At 37.4% G+C, this 26,465-nt stretch overlaps 1 protein-coding gene across 1 annotated transcript; it reads left to right on the forward strand.

Annotated features, from left to right (window-relative positions):
* LIPI (lipase I) lies at positions 1-22,156 on the forward strand. The gene is made up of 10 exons (XM_052795121.1): positions 1-201; positions 3,356-3,732; positions 5,370-5,478; positions 8,016-8,117; positions 9,583-9,672; positions 10,831-10,998; positions 12,599-12,691; positions 16,727-16,838; positions 17,215-17,388; positions 21,835-22,156. Exons 1-10 carry the CDS (start codon positions 153-155, stop codon positions 21,935-21,937), a joined length of 1,377 nt encoding a protein of 458 aa, XP_052651081.1. The 5' UTR covers positions 1-152; the 3' UTR covers positions 21,938-22,156.
* Positions 22,157-26,465: the final 4,309 nt, after the last annotated feature.

A 26,465-nucleotide genomic window follows, 5' to 3' on the forward strand; every position in this document is an offset into this window, starting at 1 on the left:
CTTGAATACAGCTTTGCTTTCTGCTTCCTACTCTATATGTCACTTACTTCATTAGTGACATTCAGTTAGGTTAGAAATCTAGCATACTGTAAGGAAACACCCGATTTGCCACTTGTCTGTGGATATTACGTATTGCTTTTCTCCATTTCCACATGCTGAAATTGTGTTTCTTCATCTGTTTGATATACTGGGTGAAATCAGGTAAGAACCATTAGCTTATTCTTTGCGATGTAGTCTCTTGGCTTTTATTCAAGCATTAAAAAATGAATATTCCTTCATTTAAATTGGACAAAAGATTAAATCTTGTGAATTATGCCTAATGGAGCCGATGATTAGTAAAGAGAATTTGATCACCTTGAAACTGAGACGTAGGTTTTCATTTTAAAGTAAATAGAACAAAGCCTGATACTTTATCTCTGGCTGTACTTTGCACACTCAGGTATGTGCACTTTGTACAAAGTAAAGAGGTAATTGTGAAATAGTTTTAACATATTAACGTAAGTTTATTGTTTATTGCTGATTTGATAGGCTGACAGGTTTTCAAGTTACATGTTGTGCTTTAAACTTAGTTACAAAAAAGTCAGTGTGCACTTAAGATTTTTCCCTTTTCAACCACACAAGAGACTTACAATGCTTACAAATGTACACAGAAAAATTAAAATTGTATATTAACTGAGTTAAACTGCATATGTAACACCCCAACGCCTATTAGTATGTTCTGATTGTACAGAAAAGTGTATGTGAGCACTCCCACAAGTGTGCAGAAAGGGCAGCTGGGTATTCCTTCCAGTAATCAGTCAGAAATGGGAGTTTGAAAAACCTCTGCTTAATGAGTCCTCACTAAACAATTCAAAGTATTACCTCTATAAATCTTTTTATGGTACTTATCTAATTCCACAATAAAGACATAATAATTTCTTTTTTTGTCTATTTACTTTTCAAAGAATAACTGCTGTTGTTTCACAGCTATAAGTAAATGAGTTGTTTCCCTTTGATGTTTGCCAGCTAGTAAATAGGTTTCGTCAGTTAAAATAATTTCCTTGTGACGGATTCTCACTTCCATGGACCAGATTGTGTCTCTGTTTTATGTCACTGTCATTCTACTGGCTTTAGAAGAATTAATTGTTATTTCTACCAATGAAATTCTGAGAAATCAAAACATTTACATGGATATGGCGGAACAATTCAACAATATCTTAGCATGAATCTTTTATATATTAGATATGTAGGAGTGAATTATAAGGATCAGTCATTAAACTTGGATTTAAGAGCAGTATTAGGCAAAAATAAAAGAGTTTCATGTTGTAGCTTTGAATCTGAATAGCTGTAGTAATCAAGTGGCTGTTTTGTATTTTAGCTTTGTATATGGCATTTGTGTAATAGAATTTGTATTCTAGTTTTATCATCGTATATCATATGAAAACTAGAGATTAAATGTGACACATTCTATTAATATCTCAGTATTATGACACATGTATGACATTTTATCAGGTTCTTGAATATTATTTTCATTAAATTCAAAACAACTGCAGCTGAACAGCTCTCAGTTTCAGATCAACTTCTTGGATAAGTCTGAGCAATGAAATGAGTTGTCTTCCTGTATCGCTAGTTAGTTAATAACCTGTCCAGTAATCTCAGTAAAAGTTACATAAATTATACAGTGTCTAAATGAGGAGAACGGTGATATTTATTTTGAAATACAAGTAATTCTAACTTTTCCCACATGTAGTAATTGTACTATTGTCATAAGGTGATGATAGGCACGAAACTTTTGTCTAGTTGATTTGAGACAGGAAGTTTCAGGCCATTTCTAACACTCTGTAACTTCAACCCTGCTCCTGTTTGCAAATAGCCATTATTTTTTGTCATGTCTAGTGCAGAGGTGACCGATCTAGTCACTGTAGATACATGGTTTGGCCTAGAGGTGATTGATCTAGTTCCCTAAGTGAATTAGTGTCTTTAGTGTCTTTACCGCATCTTTACTGCACCTTAAGTGCTGTAATTCACATTGTTTAGCTTTGTTTAGATCTGCACTATGGTATGAAATATATTTTTCAGAGACCTTGCAACACCCCTGCACTTGCCCTTCACAGCTTTATAAACTGGTGAGGGCTTGCTGTCCATTTCAGATATGCAAATGTGGTGGATTTGGTTCTGCCTGCTAGCTGCTTGCTGGGAAAAGGAGAAGAGCTAGGACTGCCTCACCTCTAACTCAAAAATTCTGAGAAATTCAGGTTACTTTTTTTATTATTTTTTAAGGAACTGAGTAGGCACTATTTCTCTTCCTACTTTTGCTTTCTAGAAGTTGACTTGTTTTACAAAGTTGTTAATGACAGAAAAATTGAGAAAGGTGCCCTCAAATATCAGACAAAAGCCTTGTGAAAAGCAGCATAGCCCACTAGAAGTCAAGAGATGGGCCCAAATTTCTTTGGCCATAAACCAGCTAACACCATAGTGAAGGTGAAGAGGCCATACAGAAGAATTGTGATAGGTGTTGGTGTTGTGCCCAGTATCCTGAAGTGGCTCATCCACACAATGTGACCTCAGCAGCCAAAGGATACTTCTTAAAGCATTAACTTTGGATGTTGATAAGCACGCAGGGGAAAAGTTAAGTCTTTTTAGGCTCTTTTGAAAATATCCATCCTCTTGTTGATCCTGACTGATCTACAGTTTAACCTTGTATAGCAGAACTGTCAGAGTACAGAAATGCTAAATACTACAGTTTTTCTTGTACCATTATGTACACTGACCTTACGGATTCTTATTTTTTCAAACTCAGAATGGGATCTTTTGTTTCTTCTTTCTTTGCTTCTTGGTAATGGTGTCCTTATGGTTACCCAAAACTAGAGAAGGGTTCTGGGTCATCCTGTACTGTCAGGCAACTGTTTCTTATTGCTAGATCAAACAGTAAGGCCTAAGGATTGGCAACTTTGACACCCTGGCCAAAAGAGGAAGAAACAACCACATTGGTCTTCCTGTTTATACAACGCACACTAGTTGTGAAAAAATTCTGAGAACCTAAATGTGATGGTTATGCAAAGGATCTTATCAACACTGACTGCTAATTTGTACTTGTTATGGAGAAAATATATTGTTCAGGAACAACTAGGTTAATTAACAACAAGGTTAATTTTGTATTTGAAGGGTTCAGAGGAGCATAGTGATATCTGCAGAGTCATTAGTTAAACTGTTTCCTTGTTCAGTGCACATTCTGGCACCTCATTGCAAAGGTCTGGAGTGAAGGAAATGGAAGTTCTTCACTTTTAGTGGAAAAATGCGGAAAGAAAAGTGAAGAGGTGGTATTTCAGGTGGTCTAACTCACCAAATGACTGCCTAACATTTTCATCTTTTTCAGATGAGGAGGAAAAATGTCCTGAATTTACGGATCTTAATATAGGCAATGCTTTCTCTGGAACGGAACTCCAAGTCCAGCTACTGCTATACACAAAGGAAAATCCAAATTGTTCTGAGCGACTCATTGAACACAATGTTACTGCATCTCAGTACCTTAATACCTCCAAGAAAATTGTCTTTGTTATTCATGGCTTCAGACCAACAGGATCTCCACCAGCATGGCTAGGTGACATAAAAGAGCTTCTACTGTCTTCAGACAATATTAATCTCATTATAGTTGATTGGAATCGTGGTGCTACAACTGTGAATTACATAACTGCTGTTGAGAACTGCAGAAAAGTTGCAGAAATACTGAAGAACTATGTTGACCAGATGCTGGTAAGGCAGAGAATTGCATCTGTTCTGAATAAGTTTAAATAGCATAGTCTGAGTGGGAGTGGGATGTATTTAAAATACGTCTAAAAAAAAGCCCAGTGAACAATATCAAATGACATTTCTTTACCAAAGTATTTACTAACTTTGCATGCAGTTATTACTGCATATCTTTAACTTCACCTGAGTTTTTATTTCCCTTTCACTGAAGTATGCCTGAGAGCGCATCTGATTTCTTTAGCCATCTGGAAGTTTTAGGTCTTCTGGAAAGAATGAATGCACCAGTGGGGAGGTGAAGTGAGAGGTGTTCAAATAGTATGCAGCATTAAAATTTTACAAAAGCATTGCACTACTTTTTACTGTTAAACTACTATAATGAAAGATTTTAAATGAAAAAGAAATCACTGACAGAGATATAAATATTTGTTCCAAAATTATATAAACTTCTTGATCCTAGAAGGAACTGCTGAAACAATTGTTGATGCCGGTGGTCTTAACTGGGCATTAGATTTATTGCTTAATCAAATGAACAAAATGTGTTATCATCTCATTTATGCCATTGTTAGATTTATCACTTGATTTTTCTTCTGTTCTCAACACTTCTTTTCCCAACCATTCTCAGAAATTTTGAATGCTGTGCAGTAAGAAAATATTCATATGGAATTTGAGTAAAAACCCCAGCATTCTGAGAAAGGCTGAGGTGAAACAAGAGAAAGCCTATCTGAGTCTGTCCTGTGGGACTAGATATAGTGATAACAATTTGTAATTATGACAGTAAATTTATTGTTATGGAATAGAAAAATAAAATAGGACTAGAAGAACAGTCTCCAATCCAAAGTATGTTAAAAAGGTGTATTTTGCAAATCTCTTGATGCAGATTTTTGGTTAATTGCTGGTTACAGATCTGCCTGGCAAAGCAATGACAGCAGGGCATGCTTGGGCTGATCTTGTGCAAGCCATCAAAGTGATGGTGGTGGCTTACGTTGTGTCCCACAGCTATTGGTTTCATACTTGCAAGCAGTCCTGAGACCTTTGTTAATTCATTTTGAGACACATTAATATGTCAGATCCCACATATCGTCCCATCACTTTGCAGAGATTCCAACAGGTCTGCTGATACTGTTTCAGAGTTCTTTAGAAGGCTGTTTTTTTTTAAATACTGCCTGCTTTGTAGAACGGGCATTTAAGGCTTTCCTGCAGGTGTGCATTTGGCACCATTATTCAGCAGATCTGTGGCATAAGTCTTTGTTAGTGGTATTATGTTTTTATTTTATTTTAGTGGAAGAATAAGGCAGGGAGAGAATTTTTTTTTTCCTAGTTCATAGTTTTGGTTCATCTTTCTTGTATCTGGTAAATGTCTTCCTCTTCCCTCCCCTGCTCCCCTTCTAACTAGCGTGACATTTTGGAAGAAATGTGACTCAAGCTTCTTTTTTACATTTTTCTAGTCAAAGAAATTAATAATTACTACACTGTTTAACTAGTATGGAATGGCAAACTGAAAAGAACTTTGTAATTTCCATTTGTTTTTAAAGTTAGAGATATAAGTTAGAGTGTAGACAAAAAGTGAAAGTTAAATCAGTCTACTGATGTCTGTTCAGTTAACAGTGTGTGTGGTTGTGACTTTGGGGTTTTTTTTCTGATAGGTGGATGGAGCTTCTCTTGACTCTATGTATATGATTGGAGTTAGTCTTGGGGCTCATATAGCTGGTTTTGTTGGCCAGAAGTATAATGGCAAACTTGGCAGAATTACAGGTAAGGCTTTTAATCCCGATACACATATTCTAATGTACCTTGTATTGTCATAGCTGTGAATCACATAGATGCTAGCACTGAAATATTGACAAATAAGAACTGATTATTTAGTAACAAACACAAGGAAAAATGTATCCCTGATAGAAGTTCAGAAAATTGTGAAAATCTGCCTTCAGGACAAATTATAGCTGAAATTTCCAACCTGTTTACCTCTAGTCCCTTAAATGAAAATTGAGTGCTACATCCAAATGCCACTTAAGTTAAATGATGAGCTACCTGAGTTTCTGTCTAGTTGACGGAGCAAGTCAGGTCCCCCTGGTAAGGGAAGTTCAAAAGCTCTTGGTCAGGCCACTGGAATCAGGCACAGGGATTTCAGTTTGAGGTATCTGAACATGGTGTAGGCTTTAGTACATTGAGCTATCTTGTACAGGGAGCTTAGATCAGGTGTGCAACCTGTGTACGGATATTGCAAATTTTACCTCATACTTGTTTCATCGTTAGCATTGCCGTCTGTGGGAGTGGTGCATACAGTGAACACTGGAGTACCCTCACGTGGGTACACCTTTCAGGACCGCAGGAAGTTTAGGATAAACTTTTAGATGTTGGTTCCTAGGGCAGAATCCAAATGCTAATTTGAGAGCACAGGCTCCAGATACTTCTTGTGGTGAAAGAGCAAAACTCACTGCACCTAGCGTGTTGAGAAGGAAGCTGACTAAGCTCACTGTCAGAAAAGGTGCTAAGGGGAGAAGAGACTGTTGGATCCTGATAGTGTTTAGGGTCTAAGAGAGCAGCTGTTTTCAGGCTGAAAGGAGGCAGTTACCTCTCCTTGAGATTCATAGCTCCAAACCCTCTCTGCAGAGAACTTAAGTAATTTTTTTCCCAAAATGTAAGAGGAGCTACTAGCCAGCCTTAAGAGAGTGAGTTAGAGACTCCTCCCCTTTTCATACAGTAATCTGGAAGTCTGGGCATTTTCTATGAGTGTGATTGATAGGCTCCAGCTACATTCTTTTGGTTAAGAATCCTCATTACCTAGAGTTTGTTGGCATCACTGGTTGGGGACAGCCTTGATTGCAATGCTAGGCTGGCAGGTCTGTGTTCTCTCCGAACAATAACTGGGAGCTAGTAAATCCATGTAATTTCTGAACTCAGATGCTCACAGTTAAATGGAATTATATGAAATGTTTCAATCACCTTCTTATAATTACAAATATGGATGAATAAAGGCAAAGACTGAGTAGTCCAAACACACAATGCTCATAATCTCTTATGTAACTGCTTTGGCACTTTTTCTTTCAAAGAAGTTGAGCCAGTGGCCCAAACTGATATTGGAAAAATGAGATTTAAAAAAAAAGGAAAAGATATTTTCTTCTTCACTGTTTGGAAGTTTCAGAAATATAAAACTAATTAGTGGACTAAACCAACGACCTTTGTCACCTGGGGTACTATGAATGTGAATTCCTGGCATTCCATGATTCTCTGTGGTGGTTTGGGTCATGGTTATCTTGATCTTGAGAGAGAACCTTCCTAGACTAGTTCTTAAAGCCCATCTGCCAGTTAAATCATAATACAAATTTGGATAATCTAAGGTCATACACTGTCCCTGTCTATCAGTCAGTGAGAATGTGATTAGGAGTCATTTAAGTGTAGGAATATGTTTTGCCTTGACAGTTGTATTTTCTGTCTCTGCTGCTTTTTCTTTTCCCCTCTTTGTGCTTTTGTTGTCAAGAAAATCGGAGCAAAGCAAACCTCAGCTAACAATTTCACTTCCCTGTGAAGGACAGAAATTACCATCTTAAAAATTATCAGGCTTCAGGGCTGCACAACAATAATTCCCTATCCCTAAAATGAATGAGAATATGCAACGTTTACACTTCAAATACTTTGCCACCCAGATCCCCTCCTCCTTGATATAAAGTGCTTTTTGTGGATCTCAGTTGGAATCTCTTTTGTATTAGTTGAGTTTTGGTTTGAGTATAAGATTTCCAAACCTCATTCAGGTGAATATGTGGTCAAAACCTAGTATTTCACTTAGTTGTATGTAAAAATTGTTTTTATATAAGTTAATTTCAACACCAACTGATAAAATGATTGAGGCATGTTTGAAATTGTCTCCATCCAAGATATCTTCATCTTGTTTTTCTGGTGGTGAGAGTAGTTATATTGTCCATTTCCTTTTTTTTTAAGTACATAATAGGTATGGTATTTTCTGGGAAAAGGACAAAATTAATTCTCCTAATTTGATCCTGATCCCTAATGCTGTTGGCTTATAATTCATCTGGAGAACTGGGAGATGAACACAACTAATTAGGGAGAGAGAGAAATTCAAAGATTTGGGTTGATCAGTCTTGTGTTAGGAACCCTTGCTTTGCTTAGCAAGTTGAAGAATGGAAACTTGAGAAGAATAGTGCTGGTTTTTATTTTTATTATTATCACAGGAAAATGAAGAGTCATTGATGAATAATGCTCAAATGTCAGTCTTGTATATATGTGTAGAAACACACCCCAGGATTTGTAATGCTGGTGTTATTTTCATTTAGGTCTGGATCCAGCGGGCCCTTCGTTCACTCGAGAACCACCAGAGGGGAGACTGGATCGTACTGATGCACAATTTGTTGATGTAATCCATTCAGACACTGATGGTAATGACATAGCCTTAACTTTCCTATTTCAACTTGAGGAAAGGCAGGAAAGCAAAAGAGAAGGGATAGGCTATTTCAGTAACATCTAAACAGTACTGCAGAAGTATATTTTGTGTTATCAGGTAGATTCCTGTGCTGTTGCTTTCTAACAATGTCTATACTTTTAAAATCATACTGTATGTTATTATGCCTATTCATCAAGAAATTGAAACTCAACTTTGCTAATGACTAAAGCAATGATGGGCTGTTTTGTTCAGTTCTAACATGAGTAGCTATGTTATTGAGTAAGTGAAGTTTCATGACTGAACCTGAAAATATTGAAATAACTTTTATGTGCAACAGCTAACTGAAGGCATATGTAGATAACTGTATAATCCCGAGTCCAATTAATATCATGCAAAAGTAGTGATTACATCACTGTCATTTATGTCTTGTTTGTTATAGTGTATTCCTTCTGAATACGAAAAAAACAAGTCTGCACATTGAATAAAGAATGCTTATTGCATTAATTTATGATACTGCTATTTCCAAAATAGTTTAGCATTAACATTCTTTTGCTGTGTTAGTGTGTATGAATGTAGAGGTTGTAAGCACTTGATTATCACTGAATTAGTCCCTTCTGAGATAGCCAGTCTCAGCTGTATCATGATAGTACACTACAGATCCACTGCTTAAAATTCTATATCATGTTACTGTAAGGTTAAAATGAAGTACATTATAAAGTCTGCTTCATCCATGATATAATCTGGTTTAATTTTTTTCTCAAAACCTTGAGTAAACCTTTCAAACCTACCACGTGTCCCATTATTTGTGTAGTTTCCCATCAGTTTCTTTAATAATATTAAAAGTTAAGCATTTTACTATACAAATTTATACGTGAAGCTGTAAAATACCAATTTTCGTAATGTTCCAATTATGTAAATAAAGATAATGTGTGGTAAAAAGGAAGGTAGGTCAGATTGAGCTAAATCTTACCCAGGGTCTTTTATAGGACAGATAGATACAGATTTTTCTACCTTGATATACTACTTATATTAGTGCAGCTCAGAATCCAATGTCACATGCAAAAATTGGAAAATCTTACTCTAATGAAAATTACATTGAGAAAGAATTTTGATTGCTGGAGACAACATGAATTTCCTAAATTTCTTTGTTTAAATAACGTCTCTGCTACAATACTGAATAGTTGCTTCCATTCTTTCCTTTTTCTTTTGTGGCAGTAGGAATCCTACACAAATTTGTATACATTTGTGTACAGCATTTTACATGTGTATAATTTTCTTAAAAAGAAAAAAAGCCATGGATTTTAACTCATAACATGACTTCCCTTTACAGAACAGAAGAAAAGTATAATTACAAAAATTTTCTTTAAGACCTCCATGTTATTTTGTAATGAATGTAATGATAAATAATTGACTGCATAATTCTGTTTATGGTTCTTTGATTCATGATGTTTTTACTTTAGCACTAGGTTTCAAGAAGCCTTTAGGAACCATTGATTTCTATCCAAATGGAGGAATGGATCAGCCTGGTTGTCCACAAACAGTATTCAGTGGTAAATAAAAACATGTTCAATTAATGAGAAAAGAGATTGAGATCAAATCAAAAAAGGTTAAACTGAATTCAATGGACACTGCACATATTCAGTAATATGGGAGCTGAGGGCATTGTATTCTTTCTTGTCCATCCCCACTCAGTAAATGAGAAATAACAAAGACATTTGACATCTTTTTTTTTTAAATAAAGATCTTCCTATATGCATACATATTCCACCATATTATTATAATTGGAATGATGGAATTATATCATTAAGTTATACATACAATCTGCATATAGTGATCATTATTCTTCTGTGTTTATATATGGCTAGGCATGGGGGAAGGTGTTTGTGTCCAAGTGATTTGGACAGGATCACTTGCATATGACATGAAAGGCAAGGCTTTCAAATCTTCACTGTGTCTTAGGTTACTCCTGGTTGGCAATGATGAACTAGGTTTTGGACAGGTTTTTCAGGCTCTAGGATGAAAACAATTTTACAACATGATCTTTTGCTGCAGAATTTTGCTTATTTCAACCTCTGTAAATCTTAGGCAAGGTTGCTGCCCATTTTCTTTGTTTATTCTTTTTGGATATGTTTATGTCTATCTATGTTTCTATTACTAATCTGCACAGTGCTGCTACGAATTAGAGCTGGTGCAGAAGCATAGAGCTTCCATGTGTGTGCCTATGAGTATGGGAGAATCCCTTAAGACTCAGGATCATCTTCATCTGTACAATTCTCACAGCTTGTTTTGGTAGGAAAGGAAGGAATTTATTACCCAGAAAAACTCAAGAGAAGAAACTCTGAAGTATTCCTCACAGCAGTTTTTCTGCCAAAATGTTCTGCCTTGGATGCAACAAGGCAAATTTTAACTCAGACTCATGCTTTATAACAAAAAAGTCTGTAAATTTGATAGGACTTAGTAGACTCTTTCTTACATATAAAACCCTGTAGACTTTTCTCTGTACCTGTAATATTCAAAATAGTCTTCAATTGCTTCTTTTTGTGTGTGTGCATCCATTTTTTACACTTAGTGGTCAACTAACCAGAGAATAAAAGCATGGCTAGCTAAGAATGACTCAGGTAAATGGGATTACTTTGATAACACCTTTTCTTTCATCAAGAAAAATGATTACATGTTCTTTGTATATTTTGGTTTTTTCTTTCCTGAAGGTCTTCAGTATTTTAAGTGTGACCATCAAAGATCTGTCTTCCTCTTCTTATCATCTTTGAAAAGAAGGTGCAACATAATAACATACCCTTGTGACTCTTACTTGGAGTACAAAAGAGGAAAATGTGTTGATTGTGAAGCTTTCCAGCCAATGTCCTGTCCAGTACTGGGTAAGTGTTACGGTATCTGCTCTGGGCTGGGTGAGATTTTCTGGGAAATCCAGACTAACTCTTTCTATGGCTACTCCAGAGATCTGTAGTATCATGTTAAGGGATCTGTAGAGATTGATCACGTGCAGAGCTGCATACTGTTTAAAGTATTTTTAAGTTTATGGCTTTGTTTGCTTTATTGTTATCTGTTAGACACAGGTGCTGAATGTTCCTAATCTTTGATCATTATGCTTTCCAGTCTGAAACAGATTCTCAGTGTATTTCCTTTCTACAGAGAAACTGCTTCTACTTAGTTCATCACTTTAGGCTTTCACAGTGTGTTATCAACCCTAGAGTACCTGTGGTTTTTGTTTAAGAGGAATAATGTTTATAGCAACTTCATGGTTTCTCTGGCTCTTCTTTTGGAATCAAGCTTTTATCTGGAGGGGGTTTTAATTGTTTGGGGTTTTATTGCTTTTAGAGAGGATCTGGGGACAGTTTGAAAAGAGCTACAATAGTGTGAGCATTTCCTAGTTGACAGGGTTTTCTTATGAATGAAATTTTAAGAATATTTAAATAGAAGTTAACTTTCAATTTGTACCTTGTCTTTTTTATATCCTTATATTAGGATGTACACCCTATATTAGTTAGACCAGGTTTGACGAAAAAGCATAGATAGACAGATCTGTATGCTATTTTATAACAAAACGCAACAATAACGGGACCTTATAGTAGGGCAGAAAGACTCCAGGACTTCCCCAGCATGGTTACTAGCCATACCTGATGCACTTACTTACACAGAATGCCCAAGCTAGAGGTGGAGAAATATTTGACCAGTCAGCTGCCACCTTTTTTTAAAAATTTTTTAATAACCATAAAGCCTATGAGGAATGGCAGGCAGCTGAATCTGGGAACTGAGAGAATAAGCAGCATCCTTCTAGTGCAAGCTTTCCTGCTTACTGCTTTGCAGTGGCAGCTCTGCAGCCTGGAACTAGTCTCCTTGTCCAGTCTAGCTAAAGAAATCAAGAGGGAAAGAATAGGATCAGCCATTTTAGGAACAAGGACTGTTATCAAGCCCCAGAGACAAGCATAGAATTATATAAACCAAAAGTTCTTTCTACATTACATCCATAAGCTTAGGAGGTTTACAGAGTATCTAACATTTTATTAAATAATATCCACAGTTATAGACTAGAGGGTTTAAAAATATTTACTTTAATGATTCAAAAAAGAATGGAATAAATTTTACCTAATGTGAAGCTGTTCTGTAACTGTTCTCTGCAAATATGTGGGCTACTTTTGCGGGCTAGTTTTTATTACCTCTGCAGTAGTTTATAAGCGCTAATTTTTGGAGTAGTACTCTAGACTAAATAGATTCCGACTATTACATTATGACAATTTTAGTGATACTAATATATTAGAAGAATGAAATACTTGCATACCTCATTCTATTATACTCAGGGGATTTCTGCATTTTCCAAGTCAATTAACTTTCTCAGAGAATATTTAAGAAAATTAAAGCCAAATCTGTCACTTTGAGTGAGTTTCTTTTCTGTAGTTTTTATGTGTATCGTGATTTTGCTAAATGACTGAAATAAAATATTTAAACTTTGGATTTCAGGTTATTATGCTGATAGATGGAAAACACTGTTAATCCCAAAGAGTTCACCAACGAAAGCTTATTTTGATACCTCAGACCAAGACCCATTCTGCAGTGAGTGACTGAATACATACATAACAAACTATGTTAGCTGATCTGGAGCAAAAGCATGTTAAAAGTAAAAAGTTATTGTTAGCTGCTGTGTAAAATGGTGTAATAAACCATAAGCTAAGTGGAGGAAGAAGAAGAAAGATTGTGGCAGAAGAGTAAGCAATACATGAACTGAAAAAGAAATGTGACTTTAAAAGTAATGGGATGGACTGCCAAGATGACAAGGAAGCCAGAAAATGAGAATCTAGTGACAGGGAAAAAGCTGGACCGAGAGAACCTGCTTCGATGGGACCATTGCTGCCATTTTCAGAGAGCAAAAATGGGAAACGAGACTGCCCTGGGTGGGGGACAGAAAAAGAGACACCTCTGTGTTCCACCCCAGGAGGAGAGCACCCCACAGTCAACTAAAGCTACTCCAGCTTTTAGAAGTCCATGTCTCTCTAGGAGTAAAACAGTAGAGGGAAAACTTAGCTGACTGTTTCAAGATTATATTCTATGGGAATGAATTCTCATGACATGGCATAGGCCATATCTACCTATCCATGTAGAGGTCCAGTTTAGATTCTCCTCCAGTTTGTTTTTATTAACAGACTTTACCACCATAAGCAAATGTTAGTGCACTCTTCTAATTGGTTATGTTTAAGGTTCTTTGATTTGGGGTATGGGGATAGGCTTACAGGGAATTCAAGTGAAATCAAGTTTTCCAATTAGCTTTTTCCATCATCTTGGCAAGTTTTGTGACCAGGAACTGAATATCTCTTTTTATAGTGGTAATCATGCTTACTTACATCACTGTTTCTTCCAAAGGGCCAAGCAGAGGCTAACAAAGATGTGATGGATTTTACATAACATAACTCCTATTCCCAGTGGTCTTTCAGCTCAATGCAAATCTGCTACCTCTGTTCTCCCCTGCTCCTGTCTGCTTGGACTTTGCTCTTCCGTGCTCTCTCTCAAGGCTGCACAGGCCGCTAGCTCTTGTCTCCTCATTCATTCTTCCAGCAGAAAAATATGGCTTTGCTTTCACTCTCACACACATTAAAATCTGGGCATTCATCAAAAATCAAGCTGGGCAGAATCCTGATGATGGAAAGAGTACATTGCAGAAGGAAAAGATGATGTATAGTATTCTGGGACAGGGGTGGTAGAAGAGAGAAAAGGGGGAGAAATATTACCAAACATAGGAGGAGACACATGGAGAGGAATAAGAAACATTGTAATGACAGCATAAATTTAAGGGAAAATATGCAAAGTCAAGAAGAAAAATGAGTCTACTAAACCAGTCTGAAAAAGAGGGTATTTATTAACTAAAGCCTTATTTTAATTCTTAGATATTTGAAAACAAGAGGAAATAGAAATAAATGAGAGGTCTTAAAACTAAGTGACACTGTAAACCTGAGCAGGACAAGTTTTTCATACAAGGTTGTCACGTCCCAATTTCTCAGGATGATGACTCAGGTTTGCTGATTCCTAGGTCAGGATTAAGGTGAAATAACGCCAGGGATGCTTTAACTCACAAAACTCAATTTTTATTTGCTCACAAAAAGAATTGGCATGCTCACGACCAAAATTAGTATGCTCACAACAAAAATTGGCAGGAAACTATGTCAGTAAACTGTGTAACATGTGCTGACCATGCATCACCAAACATATACTACAGGCCTTGCTTATTTGGGAATCAGTTCAGGGCAGACAATAAGGAGAGCCCTCCCGTTGGGTCAGGAGGTTCAGAGCAGACCCCGTTGCTTTCCAGACTCCTTCTCAGAGAGGACCCAGGGGCGGCTGGATCCGCTCCTAGTCCTAGACTTGGTCAATGGTTTATGTCTAAAGGGATGAGGTGTAGGGATTACAGAAAAGGAAAAGGAAGAGAAGAGAAGAGAAGAGAGAAGAGAAGAGAAGAGAAGAGAAGAGAAGAGAAGAGAAGAGAAGAGAAGAGAAGAGAAGAGAAGAGAAAAGAGAAGAGAAGAGAAGAGAAGAGAAGAGAAGAGAAGAGAAGAGAAGAGAAGAGAAGAGAAGAGAAGAGAAGAGAAGAGAAGAGAAGAGAAGAGAAGAGAAGAGAAGAGAAGAGAAGAGAGGATTTCACCGGTCCTGGGTATCCGGTTCCGGTGGGCTTGCACACCTGGGGCTTCAGTTTGTGTCCTTTTATCATCCTTGCCCCTCCTTCGGCCGGGCATTAGGCTAACTAGGTGTCACGAGTGGTTTGTGAGCCTTTGGGCTTGGGGGTCGCTTGGGGAGTAACTTCCCCTTCCCCGCACGGTGAGCTGCCCTGCTCAGCACATCAGAACCGGGAGCTGTGCACCCTCCTGCACACCCTCCCCCTCCTGGTGCTGATGGGCGCTGATGGGCTTCTTTTCACCTGGGGTTCCTTGCTAGGCAGAGTTCCTTGTTATGCAGATTTAGTCCTTAAGCAGAACTTGCCCCACCACAATGTTTGAGACATTAACTCTTTCAGTGTCTCACAGAGGTGAGGCTTGGTCTTTTAGGAGAGAATGTTAAAAAGCAACATGCCAAAAAAAAAAAAAAAATTGATTTGGCTTCCTTACTTTGGGAGTAGTTAAACTGTGTTTCCTCTGGGTAGCCATAGCATGGTTACAATATTGGTGATGGTTACAGAAGTGCGGTAAAAGGCCAGGTCAGGGTTTCTGAGGGCACAGCGGAGCAGGTCATCTCCATGCCAGTGCACAGAGGGTGCCAGTCCCAGGTACCCAGCCGGTTTTCCTGAGGCCATGGGTCCCCAGGGGAGGGGGAGAAGGGGCTGGAGCATGGGAAAGTAGTCAGATCCCTCTCCTCTTCCTCAGTCTTCCCCATGCAGTTTTTCTAGTATCCTGTCCTGGTTTCCGCTGGAATAAAGTTAATTTTCTTCTTGGTAGATGGTATAGTGCTGTGTTTTGGATTTAGGATAAGAATGTTGATAACACACTGATGGTTTAGTTGTTGTTAAGCAGTGTTTATACTAATTCAAGGACTTTTCAGCTTTTCATACTGCCCTGCCAGTGGAGGCTGGGAGTGCACAAGAAACTGGGATGGGACACAGCCAGGACAGCTGACCCAAATGAGCCAAAGGGGCATTCCATACCATACTACGTCATGCCCAGTATGTAAACTGGGGGGAGCTGCCCTGGGGGCACCATGGCTCAGGGTTTGGCTGGGCATCGGTTCAGCAGGTGGTGAGCAATTGTATTGTGCATCACTTGCTTTGTATATTCTATTATTATTATTATTATTATTATTATTATTATTATTATTGTTATTCCCTTCCTTTTCTGTCCTATTAAACTGTCTTTATCTCAGCCCACAACTTTCACTTTTTTTTCCCAATTCTCTCCCCCATCCCACTGAGGGAGGGGAGTGAGTGAGCAGCTGCTTAATTACTGGCTGAGGTTAAACCACAACATATCCACACAGAGCTTTTGGCAGGTTGACTTCTCTGAGGGAAGGGTGCCTGGAGGACCTGTACTGCTGCACCAGCTCAGGCTGGGCAAGCAAGGCATGGGAATAATGTCTCTCTTCAGCTCTTACCACCTGATTAATCTGGTCACCTAGCTAACTGCCCACTTTGCCTATACATAGAGCTTGTGCCAATGTTGTTCTTCCTCTCTCCCTGCCAATGTACCTCAGCTGTTTTCTGGACATGTCACTTTTGTGGGTAACACGATAGTGTTGCTACACTAATAGCTCAAATATCCCCTCTTTGCAGAGCTTGCCAAAACCTGGAGGTGCTAGTTAGGGCTTGATTTTTCTTTTGTTCCTTAGGCAGGTCAAACTCTTCATGCTAATTCTGATGGTAGCTTTCTGATGCAAATCCTTTTCATGTAAGAACTGGAGGAAATGATACACTAATTACACAGAACTCCAAATAACCATTTGGTAGAAGCTAGTTTTTGTCAATAGCCTTGTTCTTCTGCTTTGAGCTGGTAACTTAAAATAAGGAGTCACTACTCCTATCATCAACCAGTGAAAACTTTTAACAGGGTGATAATAACAACAGTGTCCTGGTGAGGTTATTCTTTGAATCTTATTATTTCCTATTTCTTTTTGCAGTGTATAACTACTTACTGGATATTATTACCTGGAATAAAAGCATTAGGAGAGGTTTCATTAAAGTTAAAATAACAGACTATGCTGGAAACACAGTAGAATCGGAGATGAATAGGTATGTTGTACTTTGTGTCTAAATCTTTTTTACCACTTTATAGGACTAATTTTATGAGTTTCCTAAACCTTTTAACTTGTTAACTTGTAAGTTGAAAAAGTGTTGTGAGGTTGTTAAGGCTTGGCCACAGCTCCTTTTCCTGGTTATGGCTCAGCATCAGAGGCAATGCTCTTCACACCGAAATGATCCTCTCTGCATTTATGAACTAGCCCAGGTCCCTGCATGGTACTGGTTTGAATCCAGTTCTAGATGTCCTTGTTCCGAATGTTCAAAGTCGATACATCTTACAAGATTTCTGACCTTAATGATAATGCTTAGCAATAATGAATATTACTCAGCTAACAAAACCCTGACTAGAAATAATATTTTTCTTTAGTGAAGCTTCAACATTTCAGCAATATAAAAGAGTGAAAATACTAACTGGATTTTACCGAGACCTTGACAAAATATCAAAAATTTCCTTGACCTTTTCTATGAAGACTTTAATAGGCCCAAAACACAAGCTCAGGATTCTCCAGATGAGGCTGAAATCACTTAATAATCCAGAAAGGTAAGTGTTTGTCATGTATCAAAGTTGTGTATCAACTGAACTGCTCAGGATGTTTCCTCAGAAATGTGTATTTCCCTCTATTGGCTTTTTTTAATCACATATTCCTAAATGCATGAATATCCTTCTCATCCTACCTAGGACCAAATTTATCATGTGGAAGAGCTGCTCTGTACATTAACATTTAGTGCATAGCACCCTTGTACATGTAGACGTCACACATGCTGCTTGTTACAGCAGGCTGCTGCTGCTCTCTGGTCACAATGGGTTTTCAAGGACCACTTATGTAGACCAGCCTGACTTACACCTGCATGGTTAAATTCCCTTCCAGAAGATAAATTTTATTAAGCACTTTTCTGATTTTAATCATGTTTCCGTATACAGCTTTTCACACTCAGATATGAAATGGAGCACTTCAACTACTTGTGGGACTGGGATAGGTTTTTGGTCTTGTTGCTGAAGGTAAAGACCTTCCAAGACCAAAACACAGCCTATGCTTGCCTACACTTAAAATGAAATCATCTGCATTTTTTGATAATTAAGTGTCATTACTAAGCTTTTATTAATTAGTTCTGGTTTTAAATACTTCAGCAGTATTGCCATATGTTCATTTTTTTAGATCTCCAGAATTACCTGTACAATAGCACTAGCAATTAAATTTTACATTTGCATCTTGTGAAAATAACATATTACATGGAGTAGGTAAGAAATATCCAGGAATAGCAAGAGTACTTTAGAGTTGTTACGCTTATTTGCTTCACATGAATGGCAGATTCAACAAAGTCAGAATTTAAAACAAAACCTAATAGTGGTTATCAAATAAGTAATGAGTGGGAATAATATTACAATACGAGTAAGTCTTAAGTCAGTATGTTTTGTTAACTTGAGAAATAACAAGACTTTCTGATTTGGTATATGATAATAGTGTAGTAGGAATTGGGTATGATACTTTGTAAAAATTATGAAACCTTGTTAATCTACTGTTTCATATTTACTGGGAAAGAGGAGGAGATGGGTGGGAGAGACTTAGGAAGAAACAGAACACTCAGTAATCAAAATAGTACCCCAGACCGTATATGCATTAGACTTTATTAACTTGTTGAAGGCCGTAAGTCTCAAGCTCTCAGGTGAACTGGCATGATTTTATTTAAAAGCATTTGGTGCTGAGAGATAGTCGAAGCTCTAAATTATATTGCAATTTTTTTTCCCAACCCAATGGTGATAAATCAGAAGATACATTTCATGCAAGACTACCAGCATTCAGGACTTTTTCAGACAATGATCTAGCAAATAAGGAAGATTTTCAGGGAACAGCCCTTATTAGTTTTGAGTTTTCATTCCTGTTACTCTGACTCTTGTTAATTTTAAAGTAAGATGCACTTGATTTGCTTTAACATAGTGTCCTGGTTTCAGCTGGGATAGAGTTAACTGTCTTCCTAGTAGCTGGTACAGTGCTATGTTTTGAGTTCAGTATGTGAAGAATGTTGATAACACTGATGTTTTCAGTTGTTGCTCGGTAGTGTTTAGACTAAAGTCAAGGATTTTTCAGCTTCTCATCCCCAGCCAGCGAGAAAGCTGGAGGGGCACAAGAAGTTGGCACAGGACACAGCCAGGGCACCTGACCCAAAGTGGCCAACGGTGTATTCCATACCATGTGACGTCCCATCTAGTATAGGAACTGGGAAGTGGGGGCGGGGAATCACCGCTCGGGGACTGGCTGGGTGTCGGTCGGCGGGTGGTGAGCAATTGCACTGCGCATCATTTGTACATTCCAATCCTTTCATTATTACTGTTGTCATTTTATTAGTGTTATCATTATCATTATTAGTTTCTTCTTTTTCTGTTCTATTAAACCGTTCTTATCGCAGCCCACGGGTTTTGCTTCTTTTCCCGATTTTCTCCCCCATCCCACTGGGTGGAGGGGAGTGAATGAGCGGCTGCATGGTGTTTAGTTGCTGGCTGGGGTTAAACCACAACACATAGGATCCACTAAAGTCCTTTGTACAGAGCCTCATCAGATGGCATCATATAGGCACATTAGATACTTTTAGATAGCAATGGAAAATAGTGTATTGAATCAGCATGTGAAGGTAATTTAAATGCAGATGTTACAACACTACTGGTTGGTATAATTACATAATTGCTCATTGTAATTATAACTACCTATATTTACTTAATTTAGTTACATATAATTACAACAATTACTTGAATACAGGATAATCAACTAGAAACTACATTAAAATATTTAAATTATTCATATAACAAAGTAGTAGGTACAAACCAGGGGACAGGTGCAGAGATAAAAGACAATAGGAGTCTCAGCCTCCCCAGATCTGGGTTAATAGCAGACATTGGGAGTTTGGGCAATGTCACTGACAATTGTCTACTGGGCTGGTCCATTATTCACACAGACGGTGTGTGAATGTGGGAGTGCTAAAAGGTACATATAATTGTCAGACTCTTCTTCTGGTCTCTGAGATAAATCATTTCTGCTCACCCATAAAACCAGAAAGCTTTCCTAAGTTGTGTGTGACTGGATGTCAGTTCTCCCAAAAAGCTTTTGAACCTGTCAGTCAATTCAAACTCAATTGCTGGGGAAGGTGAATGTCTCAAAGATACTTAGCCCAGCCACCTTTGTTATTTTAACAAAAACAAGAACAAGAGTAACAAAAAAGAAGACCTTATTAATACTTCTACTGAACAAGAGAGTGTGGCATGCCCTTGCTTTTTAGTAGACAGCAGAGAAGCCACACAGGGTGTGGGATCATGAAAGCCTCACCTAACAGAAAAATTATTTGTGTTTTGCTCCTTGTCGGTGAACTGGAGAACCTGCTCCTCACTCAGGGCTACTTTCCCGTAAGGCATTCCTGGTACTCAATAATAACAAGGTTAGATGGATTGCACTTCAAATGAGATACAATATGTTGGAAAGCATATGTTTTTATTTCTAGTACTCATCATTATGGTTTGTCTAAGTATTGTGTCCCCTATGGTTAGATAGAGCCCTTCCCAGGTGACAACTGCTGTTGGAGAACTGGTTATACTAACATGTTGTGCTGCCGTGTTGCAAATGCTGTTGCAAATGCGCTAAAATACAGCATCGTATTGTTACATGACATACTGAAAGTCAGCTCAGGAAATGGATGCATATAATAATCTTACATTGTTCTGGTTGGAATTTGTCCTGTGAATTCTTTCACAGTCTTTTATAAGGACTTTTAAGTCTTTTAAGCTGGCAATTTCTGTGCTTTTATGTCTTTTTTTTTTTCTCCCTCTACAAAAATAATACAATGGTAAACCATTACACTCAAAGCAAAACAAATTGTGGATGAAGGACTGGATGAAATTCTATGCTTTGTGTTATACAGAGTACCAGAATTTGTCTTGATCTTCTTAGCCATTAAATCTACTGTCTTAGCTTTGTGGGGACCTGAAAAGCCCTCAGATTCTTATATAGAAATCCAACAGTCCTTTCACATACATACAGGTGGAGCCTTGACTGGTTGGAAATCTCACACTTATGGGCAACAACAGAAGTGCCCGGTGGGATGTTCTTTCTCAGACTTTGTCCTTTAGCTGTTTCACTGTACACTACATCCCAATCCGAGGTGGATTGTTTTGTATAGCCACATCTGTGAGTTCAGAGCAATATAGAAGATAATTTTAAATAAAATAAGTATCATAGCTTGTATGGCCTTAGAGGTGCCATGAGAGGGTATGCTAGTCATTTGCCTGTTCAAACCAGCTCTCGCCGTCTATCTATAGCAGTGCATGAAGAGCAGAGCTATGACCTGTCTCTGCCCTAAAAAGCAGAGCATCTATGTTGACCTCAAAAAGTAAGATTTTGTGTGTGTGTGACTCGGTTTGTGACCTCTGTATGTGTTCATGTAGTATTATGCAGTTCTGAGTTTTCTAGGTGTTTAGATGAGAAATTAATCTCTTGCATGAAACTTTCTTACACATGCTGTCATTGCAACTGAAAGAGTTAGAAGATATTATGATGTGGTTTTCTACTTTCCTCTGCAGAATGAAAGGAGAGAAACTTTCATACCTAGGGAACTCAAAATAAACTATTCAGGCCCAGTGTTATCAGGAATTGGATTGTTCTTGGACCATTGTTCTAAAGAATTAATTTAAATGCAGATTAATAGCTTTAATGGATGAAATATTGCTTCTTCATATTTCAGATAAATGTGATACATTTCTTACTCATGCCACTTTGCACCATTGAGCTGATGTCCTGGTTGTTTTTCACAGCCTGGCAAAACTACTCTAGTGATCCATAAAATAGGGTGTAAACTTTGACAAGAAGGCATTTATTCTTGTCCTGAGTACTGCCTCTGAGAGGTGGTAAATACTGGAGGTTTAATAATTTGAATACTTCAATATTTTTCTATTAATGTTAACTTTTTCTGTTGTGCACATTTTTTTCTTTTTCTCCTTTTGTAGGCTGCAGCTGTGCAGATATGATTTTGTACTGATGGAGAACACTGAACTGACCTTCAAACCTATCCCTTGCCCAGAGAGGGGTACACAAAGAGAGAGCTTCTAACTTAATTTCTCTTACAGCAGTGACATTTTGATTCTCCCTCAGGATAAAGACTGCAATGAGAAAGGAAATGAGATAAACTAGATTTATTTTCAAGAGTCTACCTGGTAATATGCATTACTTGCTCTGAGTGCCTTAGGGTGAAATTAATTGAAAAGTTCAGATATCTATGTATGTGGGAAATTTGAATAAAGTAAATGTATCATGGTGGAGAACATACAATGATCTATTCATTATTATTTGTTAGCAGTGAAGCAATTACTGAATTAAATATTAATTATCTGCATAATCCTGGCACATTATTTGTGAAGTCATACATATATTTATCTATTATTTGTAATGGCTTTTACACGGAAACATAATTATCTGTCTACTAAGTGAATATAATACACTATACATGTGATCTACAGATCTAATACACAACAGTTGCTGTGCTGTGTTCATTGGATAAATTCACATTTTCTCATTTTATAATGTCTCAGTCTGAGAACTAGAACAACAAGATTTGTGAGCACATGTGTAAATTTGCTATTTAAATCAATTATCTTTATGGTCATGGTAGATGAATATTATTGCAACCATTCAGACTTTTTTGTATTAAAGCTATGTTAGGAACAGGGCAGCCATGTTTCAGATATGAAGTAATTCTAAAGTCTGTTCTGAAGAGAATAACTTAAAGATGAAATAAATGCATTTTCATACTGTTTCTCTTTGGGCTTCTTGGAATTAGAGCTGCTGCTCAGGTTGAGATTGATGACAGCTTTTCACCTATTGGAATGTGAACAGGAATAAGCCCTACATAAAGATTTCCTCCTCCAGTTCAGAAAATGGTTTTCCAATGCCAGATTGCCTTTCCTGATGATACTGATTGAAGAACAGATGTGTATTTTTCTTCTTTAAGGTTGTTTTATGTATTTAACCCTGGTTGCTCGTGTAAATGTGTCCTATGCACGTTATCTTTTTCCTTTCTTTCCTATGCCCCCGCTCTCTGCTCTTGACTTGGTTGAACGTATTAACCAATTTCAGCTGAATGTCAATGGAGTGGGATGTCCAAAACCTATGAATTGTAAATTTTATTGGAAGTCAACAGCTGGGTTAGAAGGAAGATAGTGTCCTGAGGAAGGGAAAGCAAGTTATAACTTTGCCCTTTTCATTGCAAGCGGCAGCTCCAGCATGCTGGTCAGTACATGCAGAGCTCTGAACCAGCCATTGCATGTGCTATTACTTGTCTAGACACACCAAAAAAATACAGAACTGTGGACAGACTTGCTCAGGGACTGACTTTTAAAAAAAAAAATTTATTCTATAGAAATGGCAATTACATTACCATATGTTTTCTCAGGTGGTGTGTTACTCAGCTTCATCATTTTATTGTATCCTTCTTTGTTCCTTTCCTCTGAGGGAGTCATTAGAAGATACACAGAAAAACTTTTTTGTCTGCTTATATGCGTGTGTATGGAGGGGTAGGGTTTTTTGTATTTCTCCTCCTTTTTTTTTTAAAACTGCTGTTATTCTGCTTGTTTTCATTCTGCAGGTTTTTGTCCAGCTTTGCTCTCATCAACCCTAGTTTCCCCTTTACAAGGCTCCTTTCTTTCATCACCTTGCCTCCAAATACTTGTTTCTTTTATCACTTTAAGAAAGCATAGAGACCTGAGAGTAAATTTCAAATGTCTTGAACTAGAATCTTTCAATGGGTGACATAGATGTTCAGGCATAGAAATGTGTCAGATGGCCTCTTAAGTTTCCTTTTAATATTGCTTTCTACAACTTCTCTGAAGTTTTATATTTTTATAAGTTTTTAAAAATTTTTTATGTTTTTTTTTGTTTTATATTCTCGCTTTTTTTTTCATTGGTTTTATGTCCTGCTGAGAAGAACTGAAGTACAGAGGTATGAATATGATTTTTGACTATAAACTTTTATTTTGCTTGAGGTATTCAATTGCAAGTTAATATCTGGAAAAAAGTAATGAAATTGTATTAGCTCTAAATTGGCAATATAAAGGGTAGATATACTGCTCTTTCCAGTAATGGAACTGAGTGCTTGTTTATTACCACAGCTATTATTGATGTAGTTGTCAAATGAGTGTTTTTTCCCCCTATTTTGTGGATTGTTTACCCATACAAGCTTGATTTTCAACAGCTTACTCTATTTAAAGACAGAAACACATAAAAGTCTACCTTTTCAGCATTTGCTGGAGTTGGCATTTTCACTATGAACTATAACCTTTGCCATTTACTTGCTCCCCAAATTAGGATAGAACTCTGGTAATGCAGCTCTTGGAATAGAGAACTTGCATTAATACATGCTTTTAAGCAGTAGTCGTAACTCAGATACAACAGACTACTGGCCTCCTGCATCCTTTGTCTATGATGTAAACATACTGGCAAAATGGTGGCTACACAAACAGTCGTGATACATTGAGTTGTGGGGCAGAGTATAAGACATGAGCAAGAAAAAACATGCAGAATTAGGACTGAGATACCTTCCTAGAATTTTTCTGTTACAAAAGCATGGAATAAATGTGAGGTAAGGTGCTGTTGAAAAGGTACAAGGAGGCATACAGACATGAGTAACAGTGTTGCACAGTGGTGTGGTATAAAGATAATAATAATATTTTCACACATTTTAAACATACCTATAAAAATGGTAGGACAGGAATAGTGATTTGTTGCCTTGATTTGGGTAAACTTTGGGTAAAAAGGAAAGGAGCAGTGGGGTTCATAAGAAGGTTGCAGTAAACAACATGACACAGAAAGAACATTTTTTTTTTTCTAATTTCCTACTTTAGCTGGTAATTTCCATTCCATAAGAGGGACTCTTCCAGTCAGTGTATTTCCAGTGCATAATTGCACTTCTCTAGTGGTTAAGCACTTGGACTGTAGCCTTGTGTCTCCCAGCACCAACAAAAATGTGCTGTAATTGTTCGGAAATGCAGTGCTTTTTATGGCTCACTGCCACATGCTACTTCGTACTAATTCTGTCAGCTCCCTCAAGCTCAGCAGATGCCACAGTCAGGCAGAAAATGAAAATCTTCCAGGGAGTTCCCTTTTCTGAAGCAAGTGGTGATGGTAGTTCAGTGGAGCACACGTCTGCATCAGAGCTGAAGAGAGGTTGGACTCATTGCAGTACTATTTTGCATTCTCTGTCAGAGTACAGAATACCCACTAACATTTTTCATTTTACGACACAAAGGTGTACGTACGTATGTTTTCATTGCAAAAATTCAGAATGAGCTGAAAACCCCAAATTTCCACTGAGAAAATCTAAACCGGAGAAATAGGTCATTTCAGACTAGTTTGACTTGGAATAAGATATTTGCTTTATACAACTACCCTAAATGTTCCGATTTTCTCCTGGTTCAGTATTTGGCAATAAGCACTGGCCTTCTGGATGGCCTGGTGATGCTGTTGTGCTTTGGTTTTATCACCTGTAAAATGGAAAATTGTCCAGTCAAGAAACACTTCCCAATTTATAATGATAAATTTTGTTAACTTTATTTTAGAAGTTTGCTTGTATCTAGTGTGTTTAACCGTAAGGAACAATATACATGTGAAGAAAGATATATCCCATGAGTAAATATAGGCTCTGTAATTAACCAGTATATTGTAGTAATACCAAAGGGATCTTGTTAGTATATACTTATAGTAATGAACTCTAAGTTATTTCTATCAAATGTAAGAAGCTTGAGAGATTTAATGCAGTATTTATATTCAGCGTTTAGTCACAGGGAGATGAAATTGTTAAGTGACAGGTTTATAAAACTAATATTTTTCTAATGTTTTTCCTGTGTTTGTGTTAGACCTGATTAGTATTTGATAAATTCATCTTTTCTTTTAACTATACTCTTTCAAATGACATGACAGTGAGGATATGTCAAGAAACCCATTAAGCACTAATAGTCACTGGAGTAAGCAGTAGCTTGCTTAGATGAAAGAATGTATAATACAGGAGATGTTCACTACATCACTCTCTTAATTCACAATAGGTTGAAATGGTCTAGATTAAATATATGTAGAACAAGACCATTTGCTAGTTTAATTTGGGATGGATTTATTGATTTCAGTGATGCTATATACAGTTAAGGCTGTGGTTTATAATCTCTGCCTTAGATAAGGATTGATTTCACATTGGGATTATTTATTTGTATAAGGTGAAGTTCAGATATATGTTGGTAGAATTAACGGCTAGGTTTATATGCAGCTAAGTGGAAAGCAGTTTAGTAAAGAGATGCTGAAAGGAGGTCAGGTATCTTTTTATGAAGAAGAAAGCTCTGTAAAAACATATGCTCTGTTTATGTGAATTTTGTAAAGAGAGTTACAAGTTACTTCTAAAGGAGCATTTCAGTGTCATTAATAATCAGATGAGACATTAATGTCTGGATGGCAAGTGATGAACCAGTACGGTGCAGCTGATATGAGGAAGGAAGGATTCAGACATGGGGATCTAAAGAGGTACTAAATCAGGATTTAGTCTAAGTCCAGAGTCATCTTCTGCATTTGACAGCTGCCACTGACAGCACTCAGTGGGCAC

This window comes from Harpia harpyja, chromosome 8 (assembly GCF_026419915.1).
Source record: "Harpia harpyja isolate bHarHar1 chromosome 8, bHarHar1 primary haplotype, whole genome shotgun sequence".
NCBI lineage: Eukaryota > Metazoa > Chordata > Aves > Accipitriformes > Accipitridae > Harpia > Harpia harpyja.

Coding starts and splice junctions, on each gene's coding strand:
- LIPI (XM_052795121.1), top strand. CDS start 153: ATGCTGAAATTGTGTTTCTTCATCTGTTTGATATACTGGGTGAAATCA. Junction 9,673..10,830: donor TCCACAAACAGTATTCAGTG/GTAAATAAAAAC, acceptor TCTTTCCTGAAG/GTCTTCAGTATTTTAAGTGT. Junction 16,839..17,214: donor GTAGAATCGGAGATGAATAG/GTATGTTGTACT, acceptor ATTTTTCTTTAG/TGAAGCTTCAACATTTCAGC.